The 14,248-nt window shown below is 38.2% G+C and overlaps 1 protein-coding gene across 3 annotated transcripts in view; it reads right to left on the reverse strand.

Annotated features, from left to right (window-relative positions):
• Positions 1 to 4,301: 4,301 nt before the first annotated feature.
• The window catches only part of DNAJC21 (DnaJ heat shock protein family (Hsp40) member C21), a 28,716-nt gene continuing 18,769 nt past the window's right edge, over positions 4,302 to 14,248 (reverse strand). For 2 of the 3 annotated variants that reach the window (XM_034960188.3, XM_034960187.3), the window contains exons 10-12: positions 12,614 to 12,786; positions 8,951 to 9,026; positions 4,302 to 8,399 (exon numbers count right to left, since the gene is read on the reverse strand). In XM_034960188.3, coding sequence (XP_034816079.2) covers positions 8,238 to 8,399; positions 8,951 to 9,026; positions 12,614 to 12,786 — 411 coding nt within the window. In that variant the 3' untranslated portion in view covers positions 4,302 to 8,237. Of the gene's footprint in view, positions 8,400 to 8,950; positions 9,027 to 12,613; positions 12,787 to 13,278; positions 13,414 to 14,248 lie in introns of all 3 variants that reach the window. The other variant, XM_014344927.5, reaches the window with a different exon arrangement.

The following is a 14,248-nucleotide window of genomic DNA, read 5'->3' on the forward strand; positions in this document are numbered from 1 at the left end:
AATAACACCTGTTTATTATGAAGGTGTTTTGAGAAAGTTAGCCAAAGCTTCAGTCAAAAAATGCCCAGGATAGCATCACCAGAGAGTCCTTCTCCACCGCAATGCTTCTGATGATTTCTCCAACTAGTAAGAGGAATTTTGTGAGTTTCTATGGAAAATTATTAGGCATACACCTCACAGTACTGATTTGGCTCCTTCTTTTTTTTTTTGTTTGCTAATCTTAAAAAAAAATCTAAAAGACATCCATTTTTCTTCAGCTAATATTGAAAAAAGACTGCATTGACATGATTAAATTCCCAGGTTCCTCAGTTCTTTAGGGTTGAACTAAATGGCTGGTATTGTCACTTACACAAGTGTCTTGAACAGGATGGAGACTTTTTTTTTTTTTGGCTCACTCTGTCACCCAGGCTGGAGTGCAGTGGACTGATCTCAGCTCACTGCAACCGCTGTCTCCCGGGTTCAAGTGGTTCTCCTGCCTCAGCCTCCCAAGTAGCTGGGACCACAGGTGCACAGAACCACAACCGGCTAATTTTCGTGTTTTTAGTAGAGATGGGGTTTCGCCATGTTGGCCAGGCTGGTCTCGTACTCCTGGCCTCAGTGACCCGCCTGCATCGGCCTCCCAAAGTGTTGGGATTACAGGCGTGAGCCACCGCGCCTGGCCAGAAAGGAGCTTCTTTTGAGAAATATAGTTTACATTTTTAAAAATCTTTTAATTCCATTTTTTCACAAATTTAAGGTTTCCTAATACGTTAGGCCACAAAAAAAGTAAAAAAAAAAAAATTTTTTTTTAAATTGAAATAATATCAAATGTCTTCTCAGACCACAACAGAATAAAACTAGAAATTAGTAACAAGAGGAACTTGGGAAACTATACAAACACATGGAAATTAAGCAACATGCTCTTAAATAAACTTTTAAAAAACTGAAACAAATGAAAATGGAAATGCAAAATACCAAAACCTATAGGATACATCAAAAGCAGTGCTAAGAGAGAGGTTTTATAGCAGTAAAAGCCTACGTCAAAAAAGTAGAAAGAGGCCAGTCATGGTGGTTCACACCGGTAATCCTAGCACTTTGGAAGGCTGAGGCGGGTGGATCACTTGACATGAGGAGTTGGAGACCAGCCTGGCCAACATAGTGAAGCTCTGTCTCTACCAAAAAATACAAAAAAAAACTAGTCAGGCACAGTGGCATGCACCTGTAATCCCAGCTACTCAGGAAGCTGAGGCTTGAGAATCGCTTGAACCCGGGCAGAGGATGCAGTGAGCCAAGATCGCACCACTGCACTCCAGCCTGGGTGACAGAGTGAGACCTTGTCTCAAAAAAAAAAAAAAAAAAAAGTAGAAAGATTTCAAATCTGCTGCCTCATCATCAAACTCTTGGGCTTCTCTGCAACTACAGGTCGACAATCTACTGGCCACAGCAGCTGCTGTCACATTCTTCTACAGTGTTTGTAACAAGAGGACTGGCCAGTCTCTGACTGTACACTCGCTGGTACAGGGAGCTAACCACATCCTGATACCGATTCCATTGTTGGATGGAACTGTTGGGAATTCTGCTTCACAATATGCTGAGATAACTGTAACCTTTGGACTCACAAAAGTATGAGTTCTTATTTAATTTGAAAATAAGTATCTGAAGAGAGCTATAAACTATATACCACTTTTTCTAAATGCCGAGTTTCTACGGCCTTTTCATTTTCAGAAATTGTTAGAAAAGAAATTTTCCCTAAGTAACATTCAAATGATTTGCAGTGCAAAGAATAATTTAATTTGACCCTTTTCTATTTTCAGAAGGCACATGGTATCTAAAAGGACATCACTGATGTGGGGCCCTCTAACTAGTTTTAACGGCAAAGTAAAAATGTACTGAGCCTTCTAAGGTAATTAAGGATCACTGATCTTCAAGACAGCTTCTAACTTTAGCCTTTAAAAATTTTCTTCCATTTGAGCCAGAAAGAATTTCATATATGTAACAGTATCTTAAAAAATACAGTACAGGGCCAGGCATGGTGGCTCAGGCCTGTGATCCCAGCACTTTGGGAGGCCGAGGCAGGTGGATCACTTGAGGCCAGGAGTTCGAGACCAGCCTGGCCAACATGGTGGAACCATCTCTACTTAAAAAAAAAAAAAAAGTAGCCAGGCATGGTGGCATGCCTGTACTCTCAGCTACTTGGGAGACTGAGGCAGGAGTATCACTTGAAAATGGGAGGTGGAGGTTGCAGTGAGTGGAGATCACGCCACTGCATTCTAACCTGGGCAAGAGTGAGACTGTCTCAAAAAAAAAAAAAAATACAGTACAGGATCAATTTAATCACTGATACCTCTCCAGATTACTCCATTGTTGGGATTCTTTCAGAAAACAAAGTGAACAGTTAAAAGAAGCAAGAATACTGTGAAACTTTTGAAGTAAACAAAAGCTAAGTTATTGAATGCCTACTATGTGCCAAGCACTGTGCACACATTTAAGACTCTAATCTTCACAATTCTGCCAGATTGGTCTCACCTCTATTTTACAGATTAAAAAAAAAATTGCTCAATGTGTTTAAATGACTTGCTTAAAATCGTATGCTAACACAAGACTGGAATTCAATGCAAGATCTGAGAGTTAAATGCCCACATGCCCTTGCCCCTGTTTAAACTAGACCTCTCACTTAGCTAACTGTACACATGTGGAAACATGAATCAGTCAGGATTTTGTTATCTGTGACAGGTCAAAACAGCAGTGGCTTCAGAAACATAGAAATTTTCTTCTCTCCAGTGCAGACGTAGACAATCTGGGGCTCCTAGGGTCCCTCTGAGGTGTCAAGAGTAGAAGCTCCTATGTTTTTTGTTGCTGTGCCCTCTGTGGTTTCATGATCCCAGATAGGGGCCAGAGCTCCAAACATTACCTCTGCATTTTGGCTGGCGAAGGAATAAAGACATGCTCCTATCTTTAAGGACATGTCCCAAACGTTGCTCAGATCACTGGCCAGATCTGACTGAATCCAAGTGAGGCTGGGAAAGTAATCCTTATATTCTGGGTGGCCTTGCACTTATCTGAAAATCAGAGTTCTAAAAGGGAGGATGAATATTGAGAGACCATAGCCTCTGCCAGTGTGCTTAATGAGTATGCCAAGAATAAAAAGTAGAACTTAAATCCCTTCATCTTCCCCTTCATTCAAGTGTATATTCTGCTAGCAAAGTGAGACATTCATCTGTACTTTTCTTGATACTTGAAGTATTTTGTTAGAACCAGAGTAACAAATCCCCATGGACCCATCATCCAGAATTTAACAAATGCTTACATCTTCCTTCAGATCTTTAAAAAAAAAAAAAAAATTGAAACAGAAGAGACCCCTTTTGCAACCACAAGCAGTTCTACTCTCCTCTGAGTTCAAGGCAACTGCTTTCTCATTATCTTTCTATACTTTCTCTCTATAAATAACAATCAACATAGTTTTTTTAAAAAAACTGTATAAATGGCATGCATTTCATCTTCTGCTACAGCTTATTTTCATTCACGATTTTTTCAAGGGCCATCCACATTACAGATCAAGTTCATTCATTTTAATTGCTCGATTGTTTACCATCTATAAATAGGCCACAATTTACTTATCTATTTTCTTGCTCATGAGCATTTAGGTAACTTTTCCTAGAAACAAACAGTTCAGCTGTGAGGCTTCTTGTACATCTCCTTGTACACATGTGCATGGTTTCTCTAGAAGATTGCTTCTCAAGGTTTCATGAGCATGAGTCACCTAAGAAATCTTAACCACAGAGTCTGGTGCAGCAAGTCCAGGTCAGGACCTGAGAGTTGCAAGCTTCCCAGGTGAAGCCCATGCTGCTGCTCTGTGGCCCACACTTTGGGAAGTGAGACTCTTAAGTGTATACCTAGAATTGTTGGGTCACAGAGTATGCAAACCTCACTTTCTCAGACATCATCAAATTGAACCCGTTTTTACTCCAAAAGAAGTGAATGTGTTCCTATTGCTCCATTCTGACCAACGCTAGATCTTGTGACTTTTTACCTTTTGCTAATCTGAAAGCATGAAAAAACTAGGTCACATTTCACTGATTATCAGGACAGTAATAATCTTTCCACATTTTTTTTGACTATTCAGGCTTTTCCTGTTCATATAATTCGTCCATTTTTCTAATGCAGCAATTTTAAGTGTGGTCCAAGGACCCTAGCGGTCCCGAGACCCATTCAGTGGGTCTGCAAGGTCCCTTTTTTTTAACGATTACCTATCCATGTGAGGCTGATTTTCTCCTTCACATACTTCAACCAAAACACACAGCAACAGACTGCAGAAGCAGGTATGAGAGGCCAGCTATCTTTTATTAAGCTAAATGTTAAAGAGATTTGTAAAAATGTAAAACAATACCACTCTTCTCATTTTTTGTTTTGAAAAATAGTCATTCTTCTTATTTTTTTAATACATAATTTTTAAATTCTAACAGAAAATATCAATAGATTTAACCCACATACACGAAAACTCTTTGGGGTTCTCACTTTTGAAGAGTGTAAAGGAATCTTGAGACCAAAAGTTTTGAGAATTGCTGTTCTAATGCATGGCTGTCATTTTCTCAATGACTTTTGTATGAGGTTCTTTTGCTTCTTTAATGTATTCCAGATAGGAATCCTTTGACAGTTACATGCATTGCAAACATTTCCTTGTCTGTAGCTTGTTCTTTTACAGTCTCTATTGTTCTACAGAAGCCATGTTTTTATGCATCATTTTTTCCTGTGTATGCTTTTGTGTCTTGCTTTAAAGAAATCCTTCCCATTTGCAAAATCATGAAAATAACCTTATAGATTCTCATTTAAAAGTTTTGTCTTCATATTTAGGTCTTTAATCCCTTTGTTTTTCGGGAAGGGTATAAGGTAGTACATATTGTTTTCCCCATAGAGCTTGCCGTATCTGTCAAAAATCAAGTTCCCATATAAACATGGACCTGTTTCTGGGCTCTTTATTCTCATCAGGGATCCCTTGACTGACCTCTACTGGCACCAGCCACACACTACTTTAACTGGTATACCTTTAAAATATTCTTTGACATTGTTAGGACAAGTTCATGCCTCTTCCTCTCGTCCTTCTTCAAAATTATCTTGCTTTTTCTTAATCTTTTTCTTCCCATGTAACACATTTTGAGGTGTAACAGAAGGCCTACTGAGTTGGGAGTCCAGGCATCTGCCCTGTTCTACTGGCAGCCGCCCCTAACCAGCTGTGGCTGTGGAGCTCATATCTCCCTGAGCTCAGCTTCCTCTTCCATAGAACAAGAAATCTGAAAATCACCTCTAATTTTTCCTCTCCAATCCCAAGAGCCTATATTTTTAGTATAAAGACATTAAATTTAACAGATAAGGAAGGGAATTGAATAGAGATACTTCAGCATTGCAGATTATAGGGAACAGAACTTCTGCCACATAAATGGTAATGTTTAGGAATTCATAAAAAAGTTTAAAAGTTCTCTTCATTATTTTATGTTGAAGGTTAGGCTAGAATCATCACCAGAGAATTCACGGGATTTTGGGGGTCCTCTAAAATGAAACTATGTCTTGCTATAAGAATTTTACTTCCTGCGTGAGTTAAACCACAATTTTAGAGACAATCTTCTACAAATACAAGAGTAATTTCCAATCTGAAAATTTTGTAGGGGAGGATTTAGAAAAAATGAAAACTTCTGATGAAATCCTTTATAAGTCTTCTCATGGTACCAAAATTCCAATATTACTTCACCAGCAATCACTAGGTCATGAACTCTGATGTGACTGACCTCCACTAATTCATTCACAGCTCTGCTTTTCCTTCTTTGTGACCAAAGGCAGGAATTAGAAAAATGCTTGGCTAGAGCTAAGGATACTGCTCTTATTTTGAAGCAGGGAAAGTCTAAATAGCCATTGTAGGGAACCCCCAGCTTTGGCACCACTGAATGAATTACAGAAAGAAAATGAGATTTCCCCTAACTTTCTTCTCCTGGACCCTCATTCTATGAATCTCCACATCTGAGCTAACTTCAATCAAGATGGGTACTTAGCACTGACCTCTAATGAGATCAGTGTAAGATGCATGCCCATGTAGTTTAGTATATTGTTTTACCTCAGATAAGTGAAATTAAATGTCTGCAATTCACCAAAAATATTTTACCCTTAGCAAAATATATAGTACGTTCCTGTTTTCCTCTTCAAAAGTAGACTTAGGAAGCAAATTCCTATAAAACTTAATTGCCCATTTAATCCAACATGTATAGTCTGCAAATATATAAACTAAAAAAGATTTACCTTATTTAAATTCAACAATATTTTGTATAAAGCTTTTGTGTTTAAAAAGCATTTTCATATATACTACTTCATTTTACTTTCATAATGATCCTGTATGATAAATGGAGACAATATTATTATGGTAATAACCGTGTTAGAGATAAGAAAAAGTTCTGAGAAATTAGATGATTTCTCAACATCACAAAGGATGAGACGCAAGACTAAGGTCAGCTTCCAGTCACAACCCATGAAGATCCCTTGAAAATTATGGTTGATTTTCGTCAATCCGAATAAAAGCGACACGTAACTCCACTCAACCCTCATTAAACAAATTAAATACCTGCATGTTTGGTATAAGAGAAAGCAAAGAAGTCATAAGGGACATTTGCAGTACATTAACTGCCTTTCAAGATGACTTCCTATTTTTTAGTGTATAATAACATGTGACTAGTATGTCCTCTGGTTCATTAATATTCCTATTCATAATTATGGCCAATTCATCTAGTTCAGATAAGAAGGCGGCAGAGCACATTCAGATGAAGTCTCAGGGTACGAGATCAGAAGATACAAAACTGGCTAGTATTCCCCCTGAAGAGATCAAGAAGGGGAGCAGGGACAATTATAAGGAATTAGTGATAGAAATTAGCAAGAAATAGAAAGGTATGAAGGTAAAGAAAAAAACATATCTCTAAATGGAAAAGAAAAGAATTTAAATTAAGGTTCAAATGCTTATTTTTAAGACAATAACACAGAAGAAATCTGATCATCAATACTATCCATGAAGCTATCAGAAAAGACCTTGCCATTAAGGACTTTAGTGTTTGAGAGCTGATCTATAACCGAAAATTTGTTCATTTCGTTAATCTGAAGATTCAAGGATATATGGAAAGCAATAACTTCATTGTACAGAAAGCATACATTTCAAGCCAGTGAGTTTAAAATTACTTTCAAGACCAATGAAAAGAACTGACTAATCCATCCTAAAAATGGACTCAATACTGATCAATGTACACGACTGTTCTAACACTCAGTTATAACAGTTCTCCATATTTCCTTTGTGTTAATATTCATCACTGCTATAGAATAGATGGTATAAGCATCAGCTCTATCACAAAATCTTTCATTAACAAAGCTTTTCTCCACTGAGTGATGGAAAAAAAAAAAGAACAAAAACTTCTGAAAATAGTGAAGAAAAAAACTCAATGAAGAACACCACATCTCTTCTTAAATAGTATAAATTCTGTACCATCTGCTACCTTGTTCCGTCATACTTTACAGCTGTCACTGTGCCTAGGGAGGACATGCCATGTAAACTAATTTGCTTCCACCTCCACAATTCAAATCGGAGCAAAAAACTGAACAATACACCTTACTGGTAAACCAGTAAAATATCAAATTAAATCAAGTAAAACCTTGAAGAGACACTATTCTTGAAAGACTACCAAATGTTCAATTAGTTTCTACCTATCACTGTTCTTGAGAAAAAAAATACAGTAATCAATAATCGGTTATTTAAAAATAATTTTTAAAATCGGAACCAGTGTCATATGGAAAAACGATCTATGATGCTTTTTAAAAGATCCGAGTTTTTCACATATTATGAAGTATTAACAAAATACAAAAGCATTAAGTAAAAGTAATGTGAAATTCAGAAAATAAAGCAGAAAGGAGCACTTCTATGTGTTAAAATAATGTAATTCTCCCTGTACATTTCTGTCCACATGAGCCAATAAACATCAAGAATACACACTTTACAGTATTTACCTGTTTTAAGACATTCAAGTCAATTCAGATGGCAAAAGTAGAATTCAATCACTAGTGAAATGTTTTAAAAATATATATTAAACCAAAAAAATGTTTTTACAAGATAAAAAATAATCTTCCACAATGTAATTAATTGCAGATCACTGAAATTTTAACTCTTTAGATGATTTCAGTTCAGTTTTTTGGTTTCAAAATCTAGAGACAGTCAAACAAAAGCACAGGCAGAATCTCTATCTGTTTTTACGTTTCTCTTTCTTGCTTTGACTACTTGTTGCGCTGTTTAAAGACGATGATGAAGGTGCTCTTGCATGACCTGTGGCCTTTAGATGGTCAAAAAGTTTATTCCGAGATGGAAATTCACTATGGCAGGTTGTACAGCTGATAAGAACACTCTGAGAAGGGCAAAAAATCATAAATAAAAGTAAGCGTTATCACTTGAAAGTAGTGTTTTAGGTTTTAATGTCAAGATTAAGCATCAAACAATTGTAAAATAAAGATGTTTTAACAGAGTGGACAGGTAATAAACACGTTCAACAAACGCAGATGTTCTTGGAGGTTAAATCCCACTAATCAACACGATTAACTTTAAGGGTCCTGAGACTTTCAATAGCATGTACCTCATGGACTAAAAAAGAGGAAGAGTTTATGCTTCACAATTAATCTCCAGAACTTGACACATGTAATTCTTATCACCAAGGCTTTAGATTGAAAAGTAATAGAAAACAACAGTAACTGTTCTGGTACAGTCTAGCATTTCCAATGTGCTTCTTTTTATTTTAATGAAAAAAAAAGATACATTATATCAAACAAAACTGTTGATGGATCCACATCTTTGCAGGCTCTTTGCGGAATGGCTCACCAAATACACATTTCCATCTTTAGATCATTATACTGCTTAAACAGCAAGATATGCTAAAGAGATATGAATATGATTTTGACCTACCATTGTTTGTGGTTCAGCAGGTACTCTGACAGGTTTTTTCGTATCTTTGGTTTTCTTTCCTTTGGGTTTAGGAACACTGGAAAATAAACAATTCAGCATAATCCAAAAATAACATACTCCTTTTAACCATCATTATTTGAGTGCTCTCTAGAACACTCAAAAAAGTGAACTGCACTTTAAAAGTTAATTCATTAATTTTAAAGGCAATTTAAATAATCTTTACATCTTAAATGAACATCTTTAAAAAGCAACTTCAGAAATCAAATTGAATATCAAATTTGGCACAAAAATTAAGGAATTTCCTTAAAACAGTTGAAACAAAGTTAAAACAAGGTCCTTAAAATATCTCTGAATGTTTTATACAGAGATAAATGTTTTATACAGTGTTTAATACAGTGTTTTATACAGAATGTTTTATACAGTGTTTTCATAAAAACACTGCCAGGCACGGTGGCTCACACCTGTAATCCCAGCACTTTGGGAGGCCAAGGCAGGGAGATCACTTGAGGTCAGGAGCTCGAGACCAGCTTGGCCAACGTGGTGAAACCTCCGCCTCTATTAAAAATATAAAAAATTAGCTGAGCGTGGTGGCAGGCACCTGTAATCCCAGTTACTTAGGAGGAGGAGCAGGGGAATCACTTGAACCCAGGAGGTGGAGACTGCAGTGAGCCAAGATTGCACCACTGCATTCTAGCTGGGGTGACAGAGTAAGACTGTTTCAGGGGAAAAAAAAAAAGCACAAAGCACTTAATACTCCATTTAAAGGAGCAAACCATCTTCAAAACTAACCAACAGTAATCATAAATGATCTGACATGAAGTGTGGTTCCCCAAAAACATTAAGTTTTTTTTTGAGATGGAGTCTCACTCTGTCACCCAGGCTCAAGTGCAGTGGCGCGATCTTGGCTCACTGCGACCTCTGCCTCCCGGGTTCAAGCGATTTTCCTACTTCAGCCTCCTGAATAGCTGGGATTACAGGCACGTGCCACCATACTCAGCTAATTTTTGTATTTTTTAGTAGAGACAGGGTTTTACCATATTGGCCAGGATGGTCTCGAACTCCTGACCTCGTGATCCACCCGCCTTGGCTTTCCAAAGTGCTGGGAATATAAGCGTGAGCCACCCTGCCTGGCCTAACATTAACTTCTTGGACGTGATCCAGTTTAACAAACACTTCAATAGTCGCACAGAGAAATGAGTGAAACAAAGACTTTGTAATGCATTTTTCATAAAATTAAATTTGCTCAATATAAGGAAGTTACTTTTATTTAAAAATTATGTCCTTTCTGTTGATCTGATGGTTTTTCCCCACCACATCATTTAGATCAGAAATGGTATAGTTGGGTTCCTCTTGTTCTGCTTGAACTCCTGAACATTCCTCTACTCATCTCCTACATGAATTTCAATTTTCCTTGGCATTTCATACTTTCCCTCATTTGTGCTAACCAAATTCATAGGGTAAAAATCTGGGTCCAACTATACTGTACAGAACAGACAGGATGGGTTATAATGAGTAAGTGATGATAATGCTTCCGGTTTATAGGTATACTATTCTTCAAGCAGAGGCCAATAGTCTGTGCTAAGTTAAACGGCCTATGCATTTAAAAAACGCAGATTAGGAGTGTAACATATTGTGTAGGATTCAGCCAGCTTTGAAAACATCAAGAAAAGGACACAATGGCATAAAAGGCAACAAATAATACATACTAATTTTCAAACTATCATCACAGATATGTCAGAAATATGTCTAACAAATTTAGGATAATATTCCTGGCAAACATCACTTATATTATGAAAGACAGTTACATCTCTGAAGCTGATATCTAAGACCTTTATTTTTTAAAAATACTATACACACACACACACACACACACACACACACATTTTTTAAAAAAACACTTCTCAGTAGGTGCCCAGTGTCCACACCACTCCAGAGAAGCAACAGAGGAGCTGCCAGCATAAAGGCCCTGGATCCAGGGGACAGCAGAGTGGTGTGGGGAGGGTGCTGGGTATAATGTATCTATCTTAGCCCTGCCATTCTGCAGCTGTGAAGAAGTCACTTGAATTCTCTGAATCCTTTCCTCACATCAGTGAAATTAGAAAGCTGAACTATATCAGTGGTTGCCCAAGCCTGAGAACCCTTCTTCCTCCCCAGATCAATTCTCATGTAGAAGTAACATGGAGGCCAGACACGGTAGCTCACACCTGTAATCCCAGCACTTTGGTAGGCCAAGGCGGGCAGATCATGAGGTCAGGAGTTCAAGACCACCCTGTGCAACATGGTGAAACCATCTCTACTAAAATACAAAAAAATAGCCAGGCGTGGCAGTGCATGCCTGCAGTCCCAGCAACTCGAGAGGCTGAGGCAGGAGAATTGCTTGAACCCGGGAGGCGGAGGTTGCAGTGAGCCGAGGTTGCGCCACTGTACTCCAGCCTGGGCAACAGAGCGAGACTCCATCTCCAAAAAAAAAAAAAAAAAGAAGTAACATGGAAAACATTTTAGTTTTAGATGAAAAAGGGGTTCAGGGGCCCGGAGCCCCACCTCCTGGCCCACTCTTTGTGCCCATCCCACAGGACACACAGGCTCCATGGAGTCAGATGATCTGGGTGCCTTCAAGCTGTCAGGCAGATGGAATGAAGTGTCAGCCTCTCTACTCAATAGCGTTTGTCCTTGGACAATTAACCTGAAATTCAGTTTCCCCATTTGTAGAAAGGGAACAAACACCTGGTGTCAGAGTGAAATACATGTGAATTTCCCCTTCTAGGCTTCAACTCTCCAAAGTTCTTCAAAGCTTCAACATTACCAGTTTGTGTAGTTCTTTATATACCTTTTTCTATAGCCAGAGTCATACTGTAGGTCTCAGCCACATCTGTTTCCTCCTTCCTACTACTAAGTGCCTTAAACTCCTAAGTACACACACTCCCCTCCCCATCACTGTTGCTCCAGTGTTAGCATTTTCACGTCATGCTCCCACTTTGCTCTGTCACTTTAATTCTTTTCAGGGTTCTGTAATGACAGAAACTTGAAGCTCCTCACTATCAGATCTTTCCTCAAGAAACAAGAAATGATTCTCTGTTCTAGAGGAACCGAGGAGGATGGGGAAAAGAAAGTCAGACAAGAGGAGGAAGGAGAGAACAGGACTGGCTACCTCCCTTGGGTGAGACCTCCTCCTAGTCCACACCATGGCCTTGTGCAGCACCAAGAGTCCAGGGCTCCTCTGAGCAGGAAGGGCCCCAGCTGCTGCCATGTGTCCTCACAACATGGTGGGGCCCAACACAGGCTGCTGTCGTGAGCATGGAGATTTGCTTAGTGACACTCCAGGGACGCAGCAGGAGTCTTGTCTCATGTGAGTGTCAAGTGTTAATGATCCACGACAAAATCAGCGCCACAGCAGGATAAGGTAAACAAGAACTGGATCAAAGTGACATCTTTCTGATTTTGGCCATGCTACTGAGATGTGTGTGGGCACATTCCTCTAGCATCCTCTTCTCAACGCTCTTCATCTGTATACATATGTGTGTGTGTATCTATACATAAATATGTACAGATACATCTAAATTACCTGGTCAGTCATGGGAAAGAAGATTTTATTTGATATATGAAAAGCTACATCCTTACTATCAATATTCAGTAATTTACAAATAATATGCAACTTTGACTTACCTTTTAGCTTCACTTTTTGGATCATCACATGGTTTAATGATCTCTGTGACACTGACATTTTCCTGGGGACTATCTTCCAATTCTTTGGCACTGTCTTGATTTAAGTTAGTATCTTCTGGATCAACCTTTACTCCTTCTCCAGTTCCATTTACATTGAAATTGTCATCATAATTCTAGGTAATAAAACATATGTGCCGTTACAAAATAAATATAATACTACTACTAGCTTTTTATGTTATGTTGCCAAATAGTTATATACCTTCGGGAAATAAAAAGGAGAAGCAGGTAAGTTAAGAACATGGATGCTCATTACAGTGATAGTAAATTAAGGGAAATCTGAAAAGAATCCAAATGTTCAAAAAGTGAATGGCTGAATATATGAAGAAAAATTCTGAAGTGCTTAAGTATCATGTTTCCAAAGATACTCAATTATGTGAAAAAATACTTACAACATATTAGCAAAAGTAGAAGAAAGAAAATTATACATAGTGTAATCACAATTTAATTCTTTATTAAGTAATCTCTACAGGTAAAATTAAGGATGATACTTTTCCATATTCCAAATGATAAGCAATGAGCAACTATTCTTCTACAGTCACAAACAATGGCAACAACAAACAGGCATTATAAAAGAAAGACGCCTGGCAAACATATCCTAAGTGTACCTGTCTGTTTTCAAGCAACATTTTGGCACATTTGTGCTCGCTCTCTCCATCTCTTCTCTCTCCCAACACACACTTTTTTCCCCAAGCCATCTGAAAGTGAGCTGCAGGCAGATATGAATCTTTGCCAGGTACATCCTAAGAATCAAAACATTCTCTGGCACAATACTCACACTCAAGAATCTAATGCTGATATTATCTGTTACACAACCCACATTCAAATTTACCAATTACTCCTTTTCCTGTATAGGGATATACAGGATAGGGGGTGTAATCAAGGATCACATGTTGCATTTAGTTGTCAGGTACCTTTAATCTCCTTTATTCTAGAGCAGCTCCCCCACTTTTTTTTTTGTCTTTCATGAGGTTGACAATTTGATGTTTTGTAGAGTGTCCCATAATCTGGCTTTGTTTCATTGTTTCCAAACGATCAGATTCAGGTTAAACATTTCTAGCATAATACTATAATCCCGGGAAGCAAAATGAGTTTGTCATTTTTCAGTGATATTATTAAGTTTGATCATTTGGTTAGGGTGGTATTGCCAGATTTTTCAACTGTAAAGTATGTTTTCCCTTTTTAAATTAATAAGTAATCTGCAGAGTGTGACTCAGACTGTGTGAATATCCTGTCCCCATGACCATTTACCGAATATACTTGGCATCTATTAATGATTCTTGCCTGAAACATTTATATACTGGTGGATGTAGAAGAGTGATTTTCTCCCTCTATTACTTGTGTCATTTGCACTTGTACTAATTAATATTTTTCTGTAATAATAAAGCTTTCCCATCTCCTTTCTCCAACTTTTTTTTTTTTTTTGAGACAGTCTTGCTCTGTTGCCTAGGCTGGAGTGCAGTGGCGTGATCTCAGCTCACTGCAACCTCAGCCTCCCAGGTTCCAACGATTCTCCTGCCTCAGGCTCCTGAGTAGCTGGGATTACAGGCGCGTGGCACCACGCCCGGCTAATTTTTG

The sequence above is a fragment of the Pan paniscus genome, chromosome 4, assembly GCF_029289425.2.
Source record: "Pan paniscus chromosome 4, NHGRI_mPanPan1-v2.0_pri, whole genome shotgun sequence".
NCBI lineage: Eukaryota > Metazoa > Chordata > Mammalia > Primates > Hominidae > Pan > Pan paniscus.